The 18,208-nt window shown below is 44.0% G+C and overlaps 2 protein-coding genes across 4 annotated transcripts; one reads left to right on the top strand and one right to left on the bottom strand.

The window, feature by feature from the left end:
* Window positions 1–1,748: 1,748 nt before the first annotated feature.
* Window positions 1,749–13,376, bottom strand: UBR7 (ubiquitin protein ligase E3 component n-recognin 7). 3 transcript variants are annotated; one of them, XM_050898247.1, is made up of 11 exons: window positions 13,192–13,376; window positions 12,905–13,038; window positions 11,950–12,010; window positions 10,278–10,373; window positions 9,097–9,150; window positions 7,794–7,899; window positions 6,370–6,554; window positions 5,709–5,840; window positions 5,096–5,258; window positions 4,132–4,193; window positions 1,749–3,312 (listed from the first exon to the last, which is right to left on the bottom strand). In XM_050898247.1, the coding sequence occupies exons 1-11, from the start codon at window positions 13,360–13,362 to the stop codon at window positions 3,220–3,222; spliced, it is 1,257 nt and encodes a 418-aa protein (XP_050754204.1). In that variant the 5' UTR covers window positions 13,363–13,376; the 3' UTR covers window positions 1,749–3,219. The 3 variants fall into 3 exon arrangements, with proteins under 3 accessions (XP_050754204.1, XP_050754205.1, XP_050754206.1); XM_050898248.1 differs by lacking the exon at window positions 9,097–9,150; XM_050898249.1 differs by lacking the exon at window positions 4,132–4,193 and having other exon boundaries at window positions 3,250–3,312.
* Window positions 13,377–13,597: 221 nt separating this feature from the next.
* GON7 (GON7 subunit of KEOPS complex) lies at window positions 13,598–15,583 on the top strand. The gene is made up of 2 exons (XM_050897532.1): window positions 13,598–13,826; window positions 13,930–15,583. Exons 1-2 carry the CDS (start codon window positions 13,628–13,630, stop codon window positions 14,055–14,057), a joined length of 327 nt encoding a protein of 108 aa, XP_050753489.1. The 5' UTR covers window positions 13,598–13,627; the 3' UTR covers window positions 14,058–15,583.
* Window positions 15,584–18,208: the final 2,625 nt, after the last annotated feature.

Here is an 18,208-nt window from a genome sequence, read left to right as displayed (position 1 = left end):
GTTACGGTTTTGTTTCTTGTCCTTGTGTTGTTACTGGTATAGAGTCAAGTGCCTTCAACGCTAAAGGCTCAGAAAACTTTCTTAAACTGACTTCATGTCCTATGCAAGTGTTTTTTCTACAACCTGCATAACCAGTACTTTGTAAAACTTGTTTACGCTTCAATTGTACATAGTGTTTTTTAAAAAAAAATAGTATTTTTATTTAGGTACCTCCAAACTTGAATTCTAGTCTTGTGTGATGCATTGTAAAACAATACATTTCTCTTTTGAGTACCATTACAGTTGTAAAAAGGTTTTCACTGGTTCTATTTTTCTACTGTTGCTGAGAAGCATGTAACACTGACTTTATCCTACGTATAGTTGGCATTTCAAATAAATGGCTTGTATAGAACGTGCTTGTGCGACTTCTTCCAGTTAACTGTCACCAGCAGGCTGGCCAAATGGACAGTGCCATCATTATTCTGAACTTGCTGTGACCGATGGCCGAGGGGAAAGGAGTGGTTTGATACAAACTGTAAGGTGCCCTCTAACACTAAAGGCTCTTAAAACTGACAAGGTTTGTTGTTCCTTCTGGAAAAAAAAGTGCACAATAATGCTTTGAACATCAAGGATATGATACAGACCAGTGTAAAAAGAGGAATTCAAAATTAGTGGCACTGTTCAAGCAGCTTATTAAAAAGGAAAAGCACTGCAGTGAAATAGTGCAGTGAGTCATTCTGACTAGGGCTTAATTGACTGAGACTATTCACTGTTGAAGGCAATAGGATTACCCCTAGTCAAGGTGGGGGGACTTAGCCCTTGATCTAGGAAGTGTTTGTTTTCTCAGCGGAGCAGCTAGACAAAGACACTTGTTAAGTACCCAGCATTCTTGAGTTGCAGTTATCCTGCATCGGCTGAATAGTCATTGTATCTCTTTCACAGAAACAAGTGCTTCACTACTTCAAAGAGATGACTCAAGTTCAGAAGTGTGTCATCCAGCAGCAGAAAATCTTGACTAGTCTCACTTTGTACAACAGCAACACATGGTGGGTTATGTCCGGGGTGGGGTGGAGTGAGGAGAGAGGAGAGGATGCCTCTTCACTGGGGCGAGCCTTTAGGAAGAAAGCACAAGTGCATTAAAGAAGATTGTTAGGGGCTGGGCCCACTTCAGCTACGCCCTGCTCCATGGCTGTAGTACGGGCTGATGCCAAGAAGGGACAGCGCATGTCGTCAGTGCTGCCCCTGTGCTGTGCAGCTGTAGCTGTAGCAACTCCTTGTTGGGGAAACTACGTACTTGGTGCAAAAAACTTCCTGCAATGGAACTTCCTCCTGCTATGCAACGTTGCTGTCATTCCTTGAGCACAGAGTGCTGTACTATTGACTTGCACCCTGGTAGCTGCTGCTGCTGCTTTTTTATATACTGGGGAGGACAGTATGACTTGGAAAACCTAGGGTTTCCGTTCAGGGTGATGTGAGCTCAGAGCTGGAACCCAGGACAGCGCTTCCTCCCCCACCCCTTTAGTGACTGCCGTGCCAAGAACTGCAATACAGAGGAATCATCATCCCACTCTGCTTTTTCTCCTGCTCAAAAGTGTACTTGCAAGCGGGATGCCAGCCCTTGTTTCACACCGGCCTGCAATGGCGTGTGTCAGGGTGGGGGTAAAGGTCTCGGCCCCTGAGATGTGTCTTGGCCACACAGCTAATGGCTCATCACTGCGCTGCCCTGTGGAAACAAACCGCTACAGCAGCACTTCAAAAAAACAAGACAGTACAGATTGAACAGTTCTTTAATTTGTAGATAGTGTAGTTAGATATGCAGTTACAACTCCCATAACAGTTGCTACAAAAAAAGCACATACAATACCCAGAGTTAAATTTAAAAGCAACTAGTCATTTTGCATGGAACAAACTGATGAACTGAGCCTCTATGCTAGAACTAGCTTTTGTAAATAAAGTGGTCAGAAACAATTAATAGGGAGAATGATAGATCTTCTCAAATGTCACTAACATGGAAGTGGAATAGTACCCCATGGTAAAGAAATCCTCCAACTACATAAAGCAGGAGTTAAAAATTAGAACTTTCTTAAAGTATGTTTTGGGATTTGTGGGTAAAGAAAACTAAAAACTATATTAGGCTCCAAACTTATGAAAAGTCAATATTTAATTGTAGCTAAGTGTAGATTCTTAAAAGTCAGCAAAACATCTCCTGTTCCATGATTATCACAGTGATTATAAAAAGATCACACGTTTTATACTGTAGCAAAATGCCAGGATGCTGCAGAGTTTTCAGGAACACTTAGGAAATAGAATAATTTGCAGTAGGCTAGTTTTTAAAATCAAAGCACATTAAAGTCCTATAACAAACCCCCCGATGCTTAATTTGTAATTTAGTACCTCCTCCTAGATATTGTTTATATTCTAGTGAGTGGATAAAGTTCATGTGACAAATTTTTGCATGGAAAACATCACTGTACAATATTAGAAACAAAGTTTTTGAATTTATAAAAACAGACAGAACATTCTGTTGCATCAAGCCTAACCTACGATTTCTCATTTTTCACCTGCCTCGGGAGCACTTGCACAGTGGCGAGCGAGCGTGCAGAAGTACAGCGCTGTTCAGTTCACCTACTGTGACCCAAATGTCAGAACGCAATGTCACCCAACAGCCATGACCATACCGCCTGCCTGCTTTGCCCTTTCAGGAGCCGTGCCTCCCTCTGTGTAGTAAATAGACACTTACTTTGTGCAGGGAGCCTTCGCTAGAATCACTACACCCCGAAGAGATGATACAGAGCCATTTAAAGCAGGAAAGCAACGCACTCCAGTCTTGCAAATCACACCGCATGCGTATTGCCTGCACCGTACAGAAGGGAGGGCAGGCAGACCCCACCCAGGTTTTAGTACAGCGTACAGCTATAGGCACTAACAGTAAAATAGGTGAAAGGCTAAAGGGAATACACAGTGGCACACTGTTCTCGTAACAAGCCGTCCTCCCCCTTGAGACAAGGCCAGCTTTCACAGGAATGCAAAGTCGATCAGTACTGAAATCCCTATAAATGCAATGTACCTGTTAGGAACACGTTTTAGTCGCTACAAATAAAGGAAGTATGAGACATAAATGAAGACGTTGCTTGGACAGTTGGATTTTGATGAGAAGCCAAATAATACTGAAGATGCCTCTTCTGGTTGCCAATGAATATTGTTTTCCCAGTTGTCCTTTCAGATCCAGACCCTCTCAGTCTAACTACAGTAGTACTGCATCCTGTTAGTCCGTCGTCTTTTCCGTGACTGAAATTCTTCAAAGAAGTGCTGAATGTCTTCTCTTTTAACCACCTGGGGGAAGCAATATGAAATCCAAGTTGTGGTACCAGAATTCAAATAAATGATTTGTTTTTTCTTGCATGCATCCCACATGTAATACACAAAAAGCATATAAAAGCAAGCATCCTGAATTCTCTCCGATACAGCTAGCAAAACAGCTTTCCTGTTGTACCCAAAGGAGACAATTAATGCCCAAATTCTATTATAAGAATACAAACAGAGAAATGAGCTCCCCAAAGGCAGAACAAGCACATGGAGCAAAGCTCCTGATGGTATTTTTAACAGGTTTGACCACTTGCCTTTATCATTAGAAAAATTAACACAAAGCAACATTTTCACTAGCTCACTTCAGACTCATTACAATGTAACTAAGAATGGCAATTTAGCAAATAAGGCAACAAAATGCGTGTGTTGATTAATAATTGCATGCAAATTCCTCTAGGAAAAAACTGACAAGACCGCCAATATTTAGTCAGTCCTTATTCTTCTAAGGGTTTAAATTCAATCTAAGAAAAAACGTAAAGGTCGAGCTTTTTTTCCTGAATGCTTTTCCTAGAGCAACAGAAGTTTCGTTCAAATTTAAGAACTGCTCTCGGTACTTTATAGACAGATTTCTGTAAGGTCCCTGTTATCTCTCAACAATGCCATTAAGGAAATGCAACTTCTAAATTCCAATCAAATCAGGGATTTCTAATTTCTACTGCAGTACCAGCAACTCCAAGAGACAGGAAAAAAATATTGTAACATAGCATCATAGTATTCAACACCCACCCCTCAACAGTACTTCAAAACACGTTTTCTGGCAAACAAATTCTGCGAGTTGCGCCTTACCGTTCCCTCATCTGCAAATCTCCTGAGATAGTCTGTCAGTTCTGTCTTTAAATCATTGTATTCTGGATGGAGAAGCAAAGGCAAGGGAAAGAAAACAAAAAAACCAAGAAGATACCCAGCTTTAGTTTAACATTGGCTCAAGAAGACAACTTGTTCTACTTCCTCTTGTCATTCGTTAGATTAACTTGAGACAAATCTAGGTTTGAACTGGATTATAAATAATAAATAGAAAGGCAAGTCCAGGTAAACATGAGAAGCCTAATAATTTATCAGACTAGCCTGTGCAGTCTGAATATCTGTTCAGGTGATCTTCAGAGAAATGTATAGAAGTTCAGTGAGTGAATCAGAACAATTAATTAAAAGACTGCCCCTGCTCCCAGCTTCCCAGTGCAAAAGCCCGCGTGGGTCGTGGTGAGAAGTCCTAGCCTGTAACTCAGGGTTGGGCAAGTGTCCTCACCAGAGTGCAAACCCCTCACTCAGAAGAGGGAAACACGGCTCCAGTTATAAAATACCTCAACGCTGTCTTGTCAATACGCTCTGCAGCAGAGCTGCCAGGGAGCACCCTGCACCCCAGCTTCACGCTGGCTGGCACTCCCCCAGACAACAGGAGATTGCCAAACAACAGCACAGGGTAAGAAAAATAAGCCAGACAGCCGAAGTGTAAATTAATGTTTCAATAGTCACGTTACAAGAAATTACCGTCAATACAATATCTAAGATGTTAAATAGCGGAAAAGTTCCCACACCATCTAGTTCCTTGATGTAAGTTAAAGTTGTAACAACAGGCCAGAGAGGACAAACTTCTCTAGAGTAATCCTGATGGAGGTGTGCAATCTGTCATAGTCTTCTACATGTTACTTCAAAAATAGTTTGACACTGCACTGCAAGACCTGATACTAATCTCTTATGGGAAACTGTTCACTTTAAGTGCTAAGGCAGATTCTAAAAAAGAAGTTATATTTACCACAGATGAGTTCTACTTGCTGGACTCTGTCCATGCTGTTAAGGGTGTCCATTAAAGGATCTCTCCTCTCTGTTTCTTGGTCACTGGTACCTTTATTTTCGTAAGCCAAGACAGTGTCACATTCATCTGTCAGGAACTGGACTTCAAGCTCTGAGTACATTTTCTGGAGAATAAAGTAAAATTTACTTCTACATTACTAAACTTCTCTCTCAGATGGAGATGCTCTTGCCCAATCCTTTTTGTGTTCAGTATCACAAATAATAAAAATAATAATGTAAACTTTGTATCCAGCATTTCAGACATCAAAATTTATCTGAAATTATCTGTATCCAGCATTTCAGACATCTCCCCATAATGACTTCCAAAGCAATACTGGATTTAAGCAGCAAAGAAAATACAAATGTTTAGAAGCTCCTTCATGCCGTATTAATTCCAAAGGATTCAGTGTGTTTCTTTATGTGGGGTGGAAGGGTTTTTAGGTGTTTATACGCAGAGTAAGAACATTTACACAGATTTTATCTACAAGCTTCCCTTCAAAGATTCTCTGGGAGCTCCTCCCTGCCTCTCCCTGCCTCCCCCATGTCAATGATGGTAATGAAGAGAGAACACATACCAAACAGTCTTCACAGGTGCATAATTTGCTTCTCCAGTTCGATGGCCAAAAGGTGGCAGTATCTTTTTTTAAAAATTGCTTGCTTTGGAGTTCTTTCAGCTTGCAGACTGGCTCCTCACTCTTAGTAACTACCTGAATTAAAATGAGGGCGTTCAGCGCTCTATAACATCACTTCAAGTGTGCCTCAGACACATTTTTTATAAACAACCTATATTACCATTTCATCTACATGAGGATTCTGATGTGGTTTTAGCAGTTTCCACTAGAAATTTCTGTAGAAATTTACTGCAATAGCCATAAACGTTTAAGAAATCAGAGCTGGACTATCATGCAAATGCAGCTACAATGCATAATACCCCTGTACTAGAACAAACTCAGAAGTTACCTCAGTGTAAAGGCCAGGTGGCTGACAAGAAGGGATGGATCTAACCTGTCTGCAAACAGACGTTACACCCTTGTCACCCACTTCTACAATCAAGTTCCACAGCCTAGGCTGTGCTCCACAGAGACCGCACGTTTGAAGTGTCAGTGACCGAAGAGAAACATGGAAACAGACTGAAAGCATTTACCTCTTCACTGAACCTACACAGAAAGAGGTGGGCTTTACTTCACCTATCATCAGTGCGAAGATGCACAGGACAGAAAAGAAGGTCCGTTTTACCTCTGGACAAGCAGACCCAGAGCTAGTGGATGGTTCATTAAACTGTTCCATTTGCTTTTCCTCCTTTGTTTCTTGGTGTTCCACTCCACTTTCGGTTTTTATTTCTTTTTTCTGCTCTTCATTTCCCTCAGCCTTCAGGACAATCCCTTCATCTTCAAGGGAGTTCACTTTGGTCAAAGCAGGAACTGGAAGATACATAGCCCCGTAAGTGAAAATACTGTGCCAGACAACATACAGGCTACCACAGACATTCTCTCTGCTTTACAGTGCAGTGTCCAAGAGCACCTAGATCACCTCATACACTGCAGGGTCCTGGATATACTCTACAGCTGTCCAAAGACACAGTGACCTAGGTATATAACAAAACCGCTCCCTCTTTCACCGTAGTCATCTTCACCTCTCATACTCCTATTCTAAAACACCTGCTTCCCAAAATCTAAGCCCTAGGAGAGGGAAAAGGGTATCACAATTTGAGATAGTTCCATACTAAGATGCTTGTCCTTCCTGACACCCCTTGATAGCTATGGCAGGTTCAGTAGCTGTCGCGTACTTTTTTGCTGACTTCGTGTCAGAGTCCTTCATTTTCTCCAGGCACACACACCAAAAACTCCATGACAGATTAACTACACTAACCACTTCCTTATTTTAAAGACGTTTTTCTTTTGATGTCAATTTAAATGTGTGCCCTGTGACACAGCTGGTTACAAGGAGGAAGACCAAAAACAAACAAAAAATGCCATTCTGTACTGTATTTACATTGGAAGGAAGAGAACTCCAGGTAGGCCAGCTCAGAATCCTTAGAATTACCATTGAAATTTCTGGTACATAAGAGATCACTCACCAGTTGATATAAGCAACATTTAGGAGACTACGTGAAACCAGCTCTTTCCACAGAAATCAAGTCATCTACCCTTCTGATCCCGCAGAGACCACATAGCAGACAGAGGCCTGGTGTGACCGCAGGGAACACGTGTCCTGAGCACAGCCCCAGCTCTACCCAGATTAAGGTTTTACACATTCATTTCAGGTCACGCAATCATTCACTCTCTCTTTGCTGCTCAGAGCCTCTTATACTCAGCTGTTTGCCTCACTGCTTCCTTTAGGATGGCTCTTCAGTTCTTTGATCCAGTTTAGAAATTAAGTTCCTTGAGACAAGTATTAAATCTTCATCCATCTATGTGCTACCACATCTTTGATAAAATAAATGAGTGAGGACCACAGAATTAAGATTTAGGAACAAGAACTGCCCTTTTTTTTTTACAGAACAGTTACTGCAGCCCCGCATGTTCCACTGCTGAAGGCGACTGTCCAATATAATGAGTATCATTTCTCCAACCATTTAAACAGTATTATGTCATTAATCAACCATGTATGAGAAATACATGCTAACAAAATACTGGCTCAGATATCTTAATTTTCTTTACCTGCTAATTGCGACGCATAAGCCCATAGGAAATGGCAGTGATTCATGCAGGCTTGGCATACCATTTCGTGGAAGTCTCCGCTTTCAGGGGGAACTGCACCAAGATGCTATCAAAAAGAAACAAGCACGCAGCAGTGAAGCATTCGCTGCAAATTAACAGACTCAACTCTAGGCTTAGAGGAAGTAAAACATCAACTGCCATCACATTTTCAGCACAAGCATACACTCCTGCTAACTTACTACAATGATTATGAGTATAATTTAAAGACTGGAAAGAGCTGATAAAAATTCCAGGGAAAAACTGAAATAATTCTCTATTTGTTTACAGCCTTTTATGACTTCTACATACTCAGAAATCTCAGTCCTATCTTTATCTCATTTCTACATGATATTCTTCTAAACTGTCCTAAACATAGGACAGGTGAAGATACCTCTTGCACACTGCACATTTAAACTCTTAAATAACTTTTAATGATTGCTTCCTTACATGTAAGAGATTGTAAGTCTCCATATTGATCACATACTGAACTTCAGAAGAATTAGGTCCCAAAGCTCTCCATAAATTGGTGAGAACTATTTAGGCAATTAAAAGCACTTAGCGGCTTTCTTTGGAAAAGCATTCTTGCAAAGCTCACGGTATGCAGCATAACATTCTTCATACATACATTTATACAAAAGAATCCTATAGTTTATCTACAGACCCCATAATTGAAGCCGATCATCTTTTTTTTTATTCTTCGATCCTGCAACTTCAAACACGGAATTTCACTTGCGCCCTTCAAGGCACAAGAGGCTGAATCCTTAATGCCTACACATTAAGCAGGGCACTCACTGAAGTGCTGAGCTGCTTTTAAAAGATTTCCCCAAAGTTCGTAATCAGGAACCAACAGCACAGTTTGTTCCTTGCTACTTAAAGGAACTGCAGTTTAAAAAGCATTCTTTTGAATGAGGAACTATTCAGGTAGTTGATAATGATGTGCCTCAGTAAGAATCTTTTTCTCACCGATTGTACTGATTCGAATTTTCCAATTAAAGAGACAGTTATAAAGTTGTTATTTTTTTCCACAGTGGTAACCTTCAAAAAGGTAGAACTCCTTCTAGGTTTTTGGACTGGAGTGGACAGCAGCGCAAGATTAAGCTTTCAATATTCCTTTGCACAGGATGAAAAGCAATACCTTAGAACTCACGTAATAATCTTTTGAGAACTACAGCAAACCTTCCCAAGTAAGAATAGCCATACAAACTTAACTGACACTAACTTATTCCTATGCAAATGGCAATTCTGCTACTTATAGTTTCCTTACCCTTCCATGGAACCAGTCTTCACAAACTATGCACTGGATCATCTCATCTGGAATCTAGATGAACCGTCGTATTATTAGCATTAATAGCAACCTCCAGAATCTTTCACAAGCCTCAAACTGCAGTATTACGCAAAGCCTGCTCAAGTGAATTGCATTTCCCTCTTCACCCACCCACGGGGAGCTGCCATTAATGAGTAGTTACTGCTTCATTAGTCAGTTTGCTTCCCTGAAGTTCAACTGCATCTGTGATTTGTAGTATTATCAAGACTGGAATTTCCCATTTATTATTACAAAACTAGCTTTCCCAGTACAGCAAGACAGTCTCACACAAAAGAGCTGATAAAAGTTAATACATTATTGGTATCTTTCTTCCTGTGAACAGAAATGGATGAACAGGCAGCTTAGCAAAAGAAAGATACTGATATTCATGATGTCATCAGGTTTATATAGGAATGCCAGAATCCTAACTTAACTGTCCACAATGCAGTACAGTACAAACTGCTTTGTTATGAAACAATTATTAATGATTTCTTTAGAAATGTTTAGCTATCTCTGAACTTCAGAGAGGTTAGTTTATAAAATACTTCTTTGCATTTGAAAGACTTGTGCGTTCCTTATTCTTTAAAACACCTAACTTCTATGACTGCAAACAAAAGTGTGCGTGTACAAACCCAGTGGTGTATTTTAATACTTCAGACAGAGAAAAAGTGTTCTGACTACCGTAAAGGAAAGCTAAAGCCAGTGCTACAGGACAGGCTCTCGCCATCCCAGAAGCCTTGTCAGAGCACTGGTGCAGGTACGAGGAAGCAGATTCTGGTCTCTCCTAACATGTGCAATGTGTTCATTCTGCGCTTGCCACATTTCTCAAGATGATGAGAAACCCACCCCCTAAGGTAACTCTGTAACTTTAGAGAGAGGAAAGCTGAGAGAACTGCAGCAGCGTTTTGTCCAAATGATGGTTCGTCCTCCTCGTCTGTCTTTAAGGCATAAACATATTCTACCATTTAAAAAAAACCCAATGAAGTAATTATTTTATATAGCACATGACAACCAAAAGCAATATGGAACATACGATTTCTTAAAGTAGGATCTTCCCTGTAAAGCAGCTCAGGGACCCTCTGCACAATATTTTGCATAAATACCATCTATATATGATTACTACTGGTTTTTGTGTTTCTTACCTCATCTTCAGGATCAGGATAAGGTCTTTTACAAGTACAGTATAATCCGTAGAAATTGTCATTATACTTATTTCCTGAATTCACCTTGCCCTTTTCCTAGGAGGAAAGGAAAAAATGTCTCAACAGACAATGCAGTGGAAATAAAAGACAGAAAAGATGTATAATCTAGAAAAACCCAATTCCTGTTCCACTTTAATTCCTAAAAGCAATCATTATACTCATCAGCTTGAAGATCCAAAAAGAAAGATACTATCCAGACACCTATGCTATACAGTGAGCAGCAGAACAGGGCACGTGAGGAATACTGAAGTTCAAAAGCAAAGAGGAAAAATAGTCTTTCCACCTTTGTAACAAATGGCAACTGTGGTGTTTGTTAAGCTACTGCTAATCTAAAACGATGTAAGTGTTTTGATCACCAACCACGCCTGCCTGCTGCCACTACAGCAACGTCTGTAGATTTATTGTGCACCTTCCCCTCCATTTTTTTTTAAACATTCAGACTGTGATCCAAACCCAACTTTGCTTAATCTTACCACTGAGCTCCCACTAAATTCACGTCATATAAGCCTCACTCTACAGGAGAGGAACATCTAAATTACAGGACATGCTGAATGAAATTCAATTACAGGTAATCCCATTTTAAAAAAAAACCAGCTAATACAGCTGCAGCCAGAGGGCTTCAGAACCGCATGTAGTTGCAGCCTAAGGCCACCATCGGCCCCTGCAGAAACAGCTGTGACCATTTATGATGTTACTACAAAACGCTTTCTACCACTATTCTGACAAAGGAAGAGCGGACGATGCAAGCACCCAGCATCCATGAAGTCAGCCAGATTAATGGACGGATGCTGAAGGTCACTTAACCTGTACAATTGATTTTGCACTGAACTGAAGGAGGAGGAACAACCACGTGATCCATTTCATTGACTCAAATGAGAAACAGTAACGTATTAAAATTGTCACAGGTGTCTCTGTAGGGATCACTGGACTGTAGCCCTAGGCTGACTAGCTCTGGATCCGTCCCAATTCTGCCAGAACGAAATGGGCATACACAAAACCACTTGCTGTTTCTACATTTGGAGTGTTAGTACCCTGAGAGCAGCACTGCAGGCAAGCCAAGCAGCTTCCTGTCGCTGCTTCCCAGATTACCAACTACTTGATGAGTCCAAAATGCCCACCGAATATGAAAGCACAGGGGGCTTAATACAGTAAAAAACTCTCCCATCAGCAGGCTCTGATGACAACCTATCAAAAAAGATTAGGGCGCTAATGGCCACCATGAAGAAGGGGAGGGAACTGTCCCTTTGACAGCAGCACGACCTTAAATTTCCTTAATGCAACTGCAGAATTGCACCCCAAAAGGTTCTCCTGAAGCCCGCTTAAAGTTAATGAGATGTATTAGTGCAGGCACCATGACACGTTTCTGGCATTACGCTGACCGAGGATACAGAACTGCTGCATTCATGGATGACACGGATCAAACGTTCTCTCTCCTCGCAACATTTCCCTTTGGTCCCTCAACAGTTTTATCTCCTGCTGTAATACTCCCACCTTGTTTAACGTGCTGGGAAAAGCAGAGGCATCGCATGAGTCAGCGCTGGCTGAGGCAAGGCACCAACTCCCAAGACTGTTATTTTGATTCTGTATGTACGAAACCTATGTCTGAACTTACTGGGAGTAACTTGCACTGCAGATTTTTGAACTTGCTATTTCCACAGTCACAGCGGAAGTTCCTGGAAAGAAAAACATAGCATTTCAGGTTTTTTAGTAACTGAAAACACACTATGTTTTGTGTTCATAACAATTCCCAGCAGTTTATTAGGAGCCATAAAAATATTCTTGCAGCTATTTAAACAATAGCATCAGTCAGAACTGGCCAAAGGGCCTTGCAGCCTTACCCTCTCACATGGTGTTCTTGGCAGATCTCAGCTAACACCATCATTTGCAACAGCACTTGGCTGGGAGACTGCAATGGCACAGCTAACCCCGGGTGCTGTAACTACCACACTCAAAACCGCGAGCAAGCGTGTTGGCCAAAGCGGAACGTGAACTGGTTCGTTTCCAAAGGCTGGATCCTCGAAGGTGATTAACCTCGCCTCCTCCTCAGACACCTAAGCTCTCACTTAAATAGGGCAGGTATGCCAAGTGACAGGGGAACATGGGTACCTCAGTGACCTGACCTCAGTTGCATGTGCAGTTTTGCTGGGAGTGGCGTATTTTGTACGGGTTACACACTGGAAGGTTGTCCTACCTCACTGAAATGTATTATACAGCGGAGGAGGCTCTGGGGAAATTCCCCTGGCCACCTCAGCTCACACCACAGCCCCCCGCAGAGTGTCCCAGCACTCGGGTCCGGGAGGAGACGGTAAGCGGTGACGGTCAGTGTACACCGCCTTGCTTTCCCAGCCCGCTGAAGGAGCCCGCGTTTCGCTCCGGAGCGGCTACGAGGAACCGACATGGCCAGGGGGCCGCGAGGGCCGCCGAGGGAAGCCGCCGAGGGAGCCTCGGGCCCGGAGCGCCGCAGGCTGAGGGGGCTCGAGCCGCCCCCGCCCGCCACCAGCGCACGCGCGCTTCCCGCCGCCGGGACGGGCACGCGCCCCCGCCCCGCCCACCCCGCGCCGCGGTACCTCTTGGTGTAGAGCTCGAAGAGGCGGTGGGTGCCGTGGCACTCGTAGCTGCAGGCCAGGCAGATCCCCGCCGGCTCCCCCCCGGGCGGCGTGCAGGTGCTGCAGGCGTACAGCGCCTGCCTCTTCACCGCGCCCTGCGGGGCGACACCGGCGCAGGCTACAGGGGCCGCCGGGGGGTCCCGGCCCCGGGCGGCCCCGCCCCCAGCCCCTCGGCCCCGCCCCCAACCCCCGCCCCCGCGGCGCCCGGCCCCGCCCCGCCCCCCCGCGGCGCCCGGCCCCGCCCCCACCTGGGAGTAGCTGCAGCGCTCGTGGTCGCTGCCCCCCAGCACGGCCCGCGCCTCCTTCTCGAGCTCCTCGTTCTCCGCCAGCACCTCCGCCAGGGAGACCACGGGCTCCTCCGCGCCGCCCCCGCAGCCGCTCCCCGGCTCGGCGCCCGCCGCCGCCGCCGCCGCCTCCATCGCCGGGACGCGAGGCCGAGGGCGAGCCGAGGCGGGAAACACGCGGCCGAGGCGCCAGGGGGCGCCACAGCGGAAGCGGAACCGCGCGCCCCACGTGACCGGGGCCGCGCGTCACAGAGGGGAGCAGCGGGGCAGCCCGCGCGGCCCGCGGACACGTGACCGCTGAGCGGGGCGGGGCGGGGTCGTTGGCCGGCGGGCGGGCTGAGCGGGCTTCCGGGGGAGTGCGCGCCGCGGGGGGCACGGATCGCGCGGCGGCGGCGGCGTGATGGAGCTGGTGGCGGAGCTGAGGGGCCGCGACGGGCAGACGCGCTCGGTGCGGGTGCCGTGCCCGGCGGAGGAGGGTGAGGGCGGCCAGCTGCGCGGGCTGCGGCGGGGCCTGGCCGAGCTGCAGGAGCGGGTGGTGGAGCTGCTGGCGCCGCTGGTGCAGGAGGAGAGAGAGGCGGCGGGCGGCGGCAGGCCGCGCGGTGAGTGGCGGGGGGGCGGCCGGCGGGGGACGGGGCTCCGCCGCCCCGGGGGCGCCGCCTGCGTCCCGCGCCGCTCATCCGCGCCCCGCTTGAACCGTGGCAGGTGATGTCGAGGGTGACGACGAGGAGGAGGAGGAGGAGGAGGAGGAAGGCGAAGACGAAAACAACATCGACACGAAAGCGAGCGCCGATGACCCACCTCCAAAGCGGACGAAAGTTCAGCAGCCCTGATGATGGCCTTGGAGACGGAGTTTAGGCCTAGAAAGGGACTTTCCAGCTGTATCGACTGTAAGCGTCCCCCGGGCGCGGTGCCCCGGGCGGGGGTAGGCTGCTCTGGCCGGGCAGGCGCCTGCGTCTCTTCTGCTCATGTTTTAGAAGTGAAATGTCGATCCCGACACTATTTTAATACGGATGCCTTAATGAAAGGATGCGCCTTGATGTTAGCAGTGTGTTGCTTACAGGGTACCAACGTTACGCTGAGAAGAAATTTTAGTAAACTAGTTGACAAATATAAAACTGTTCTCACAAGTCTTCTGACTGCTACATTTTTAATTACTTTTTCCAAGTCACAGTATTTCTTCATGGGACTTAAACTTTTAAAGTAATAAAATCTGGAAAGAGTTATTTTGTCAGATATGACCTTAAAATGGTACAAGACAACTTGTATTTGTATGGAGAGGAAGCAATATAAGACCACTGTAGTATTCAAAATTAAAACACACCTGTAGGACTGCATCCATTCCTGAACAGTCCTACAACGGAAGATTATTTTTCCCTGTCATCTAAACAATTAATTTTAGTCACCCATCAATCAAGTATTTTCCTGGAAAAGGTCATAGACAAAGTAGATTAGATTGAAAGAGTTGGGAATCTTGGTTTCAAAAAATCGTCAGTTTTTGTGACAGCCACGAAAGTGACAAGTTAGTGTGACTTTGATGATAATTATCTTTAATATTCCACAATTCAAAAAATGCTGTCTGTCCTAAGCCTGTTTTCTCCAAATGTTTTGGGTTTTTTCCTCTTTTTTTCATGCAGCAGTCAATCTTTATACACTTTCTTCTATCACTGAGTTTTATCCAGGTTGATTTTTAGGTTCATTTGGTAGCTAAGTCAAATAAAGTGAACATCACAGCTTAATATTCTGCCTATGTGGAACTCTAAACATTACCTAAAAATAAGAAAAAAGAAAAGCAGAGTGATTTTTTGAGATACTTTCTAAAAACAAAACTTTGGGCTGAAACTAGGGGAAATGTAGTAGGGTTCTACACATGATTGCTGTAGTTTAGTTTAGAGGGGGAGAAAGTATAAATATTTGAGTAACACCTATGAGTACATTATGTGTAACAGTTCTTGGCTGTATAAACTGGCATAACCCAGTCCCTCTGCTAAGGTAGCTTGTTCTTTCTTTTGCAGCATGTGGAATGTCATTAAGGTAATAGATGCTTCTTGCAAGGGGAAAGTTGTCAATGCTTCCCATATGTTACTTTAATTCCCAGTTTTTGTTTGGTGCATGCTTCTGTGAACAGGCATAAAATGGTCTTGATAGCCAATCCCCAGAGCTTACTGTGGAGCCTGAGAGTCTTCTCTAGCAGAAATTAACTGACTGATTTAATAGTGTGAAAAGCTTTTTTTTTTTTTTTCCCCCCATTTTCCTGTGTTCCGCTGGCATAGTTTGTTTATGTATCGTGGAAACTGAGCAAATCTTAAGGCTTGTGTATGGAGGACAAAGTATTGGAATAAATGATGAATTTCTATGAGCACAAAATTGTCTGCATTCGTTTGAAATGGGGGGGAAGCTGGAAAAGAGGTCCAGTAAACATATTTTGGACATCTTTATGTACTCTTACTCTAAGAAATTCACACACCCATTATTCTGTTAGCAGATATGACAGAGGCATAACTGAGGAGAAAAGACGAACTGACGACTAGGGAGCTTTAGTTGTTGAGGACCTAGGGTGAGAGAAAATGACATGAATTAATTCTGATCTCTTGTCAGGCTGCAAAATCTTAAAGTGATAAAATGCTGAAAGTGTTTTAGGGTAGATAATTTATTGAAGGAAGTGGCTTATCAAAATGGCAAAGGCAACACTTAGTACAAAAAAACTAGCCTGATAAATATATTGGAAGGGCTCCTTCATGTGACCTGTGCTAAAGCGATGACATCTCTTATGAGCTCTGTTCTGCAGCTTTGGAAGCTTCTTGTAGAGCTACGTCTGAGAGCAGTGTTTTCCCTCCCCACTCCCCCCGTCTCCTCCAGACTACAGTCCTAAACACTCCAACAACAACTGTGTGAACTGTGGGATGGCTGAAAAGCAACATTTAACATTAGGCATGAATTTGTGGCCTTTATATATAAACTTTGTGTAAATAGTCCAGTGGCACATCACAGGCTGAAAACCTCTAGTCTAAAGCAACAAACCCTGACTTAACGAGTGTGGCAGTAAATGTAGGTAATAATACTCCAGTAATGGGATACTTCTTTTCTCTGTCAACCTGGACACAGTACCACGCTGCACCTGAGCTTGAGAAGATAGCAATGAGCATGGGGTCAAGAACAACCACTCAAGTTTCCGCCTTTAAAGAATCATTTCTAGTCCTTATTGTGGCCGCAAAAACGCTAAACAACAAAAAGGGCACTGGAGCTTCATGGGGCCTTTATACAATTCTAAACTGTAGGTTTGCTTGTGACAGAAGTGCCCTAACTCAACAGAGAACTTCATTTTTCTGGGAGTTGCTGCAAGGTAACTAGGCACAGAAAGCTTTACTGTGATGGTGTGGTTTTTTTTTTCCTTTCCTGCCTCCATATCTGTTTTAGGACCTACCCTACAGCTGTGTTCTGAACCCCTTCTGGGGAGCCCCTTTCTCTCCCAGAAGGACTGTAGTCTCCCACTTCCTGTACTGTCCTTCTAGTCAAACAACTGGGAAAAGGTACAGGGGGCAACAGAGAGAACCAGCTGGTGTTGCTCGCTGGTTGTGGCAACCAAGTCAGACAAGTCAGTGAAGCACACAGGTTTTTCCATGGCTGTGGGAGAGGCTCCAAAATTTTCTGAAGACAGAAAAACTTCAGGTTTATGCGTGTGGAGAACATAGCAGAAGTGTGCAATGACTTTTAGAAAGCTGTCCTAGAGGATGAAGCTTTATGCATGCCGTAAGTCAACTGTGGCCCCTGCGTTGTAGGTAGAGTGGATAAGCCTTGATGGAAGAAAGATGGCATACTCTTCATCTCTGAGATATGCCAGTGCTTTTGTACTGTAACCAAGCTTCAGGCTGGCACAGAAGCAGCCCAGTTCACCACATCTGTGCTGTTTAGACTGTGCTGTAAGACATTTGTATGTCTTACTAATAGAACTTAGTTTTACTAGCCAGAGGGGGCTAGATGGATTTCCTTACCGATAAAAAGGGGAGAATGCTGGTATGTTTCTATTGAATTAAAAGAGCTGAAGTGATACTAAATTAAATGGTAGTATTCAGTATACTAAATTCTTGGTTGTATTTAGATGAGAACCAACTACTTTTACTAGTTGCAAAACAGAACAGCAAAAACATCAAAGCAAGTCACAAGCAAGCCTATAAAGGCTGGGATTATATGACATGGTCTATTGTTACTGCTTTGAAATACTGAATTTGCTGGTTGAAACAACTTTGAGGCTAAATTCACAAAGGAACTTAACAAGTTGCAGTGTTCTGTGTTTAAAAAAAAAAGTTTAAAATCACAAGTATGATATTTATTAAGCACTCAGATGGTCCTGTGAGGGAAAGGGGGCAATCCCATTGTGCCCGATAATCAGGGTTTTGTCTAGAAGTGCAAGACCGTTCCTAGGAGAGAGATTCACTCTCATCATTTTCATTAAAAGGGTTTGAATGCAATTCACCCATTGCAGCCCTTGTCCGATTCCCACTCATTCTAGCTTAAAAGTTAATTTATACACAAGCTACTACAGATACCAGATTCTCTCTAAAATACACGGTAATCTGGCAGTTAGGACATCATAATAATGTATCATGGGGCTTAATATATGGTAACTAGGTTAACACCCAGCAGTGTAAACAACTGAGCAGTAGTTTTGGGCACATCCACTAGCCAAAATTTACTGGGCTAGTCATGGGCTTTGAGGACCAAGAGTTGAGCAGAAATACCTTCTTGTGGCTGTAGCATGTTCTTCCTCTCCAGAAGAAACCTGTACCATAGGGCTAGCTTTAAGGAGAGCTAAGATGAGTCAGTTCTTACAAATTAACTACCTGATAAAGTTATTAAACTGCTTTCATGCATTAGGTCCTATGTAGAAAAGAGGGTCTCATCCAAGACTGGCACATGAAAAGCAGCATTTTTTTAGAAACTAATAGAATAATAAACTAGAGAGCATCCTTTTAAGACAATGGAC

This window comes from Gymnogyps californianus, chromosome 5 (assembly GCF_018139145.2).
Source record: "Gymnogyps californianus isolate 813 chromosome 5, ASM1813914v2, whole genome shotgun sequence".
Lineage (NCBI taxonomy): Eukaryota > Metazoa > Chordata > Aves > Accipitriformes > Cathartidae > Gymnogyps > Gymnogyps californianus.
The sequence above is the reverse complement of the archived record's forward strand: the minus strand, read 5'-3'. Positions and strand labels throughout refer to the sequence as shown.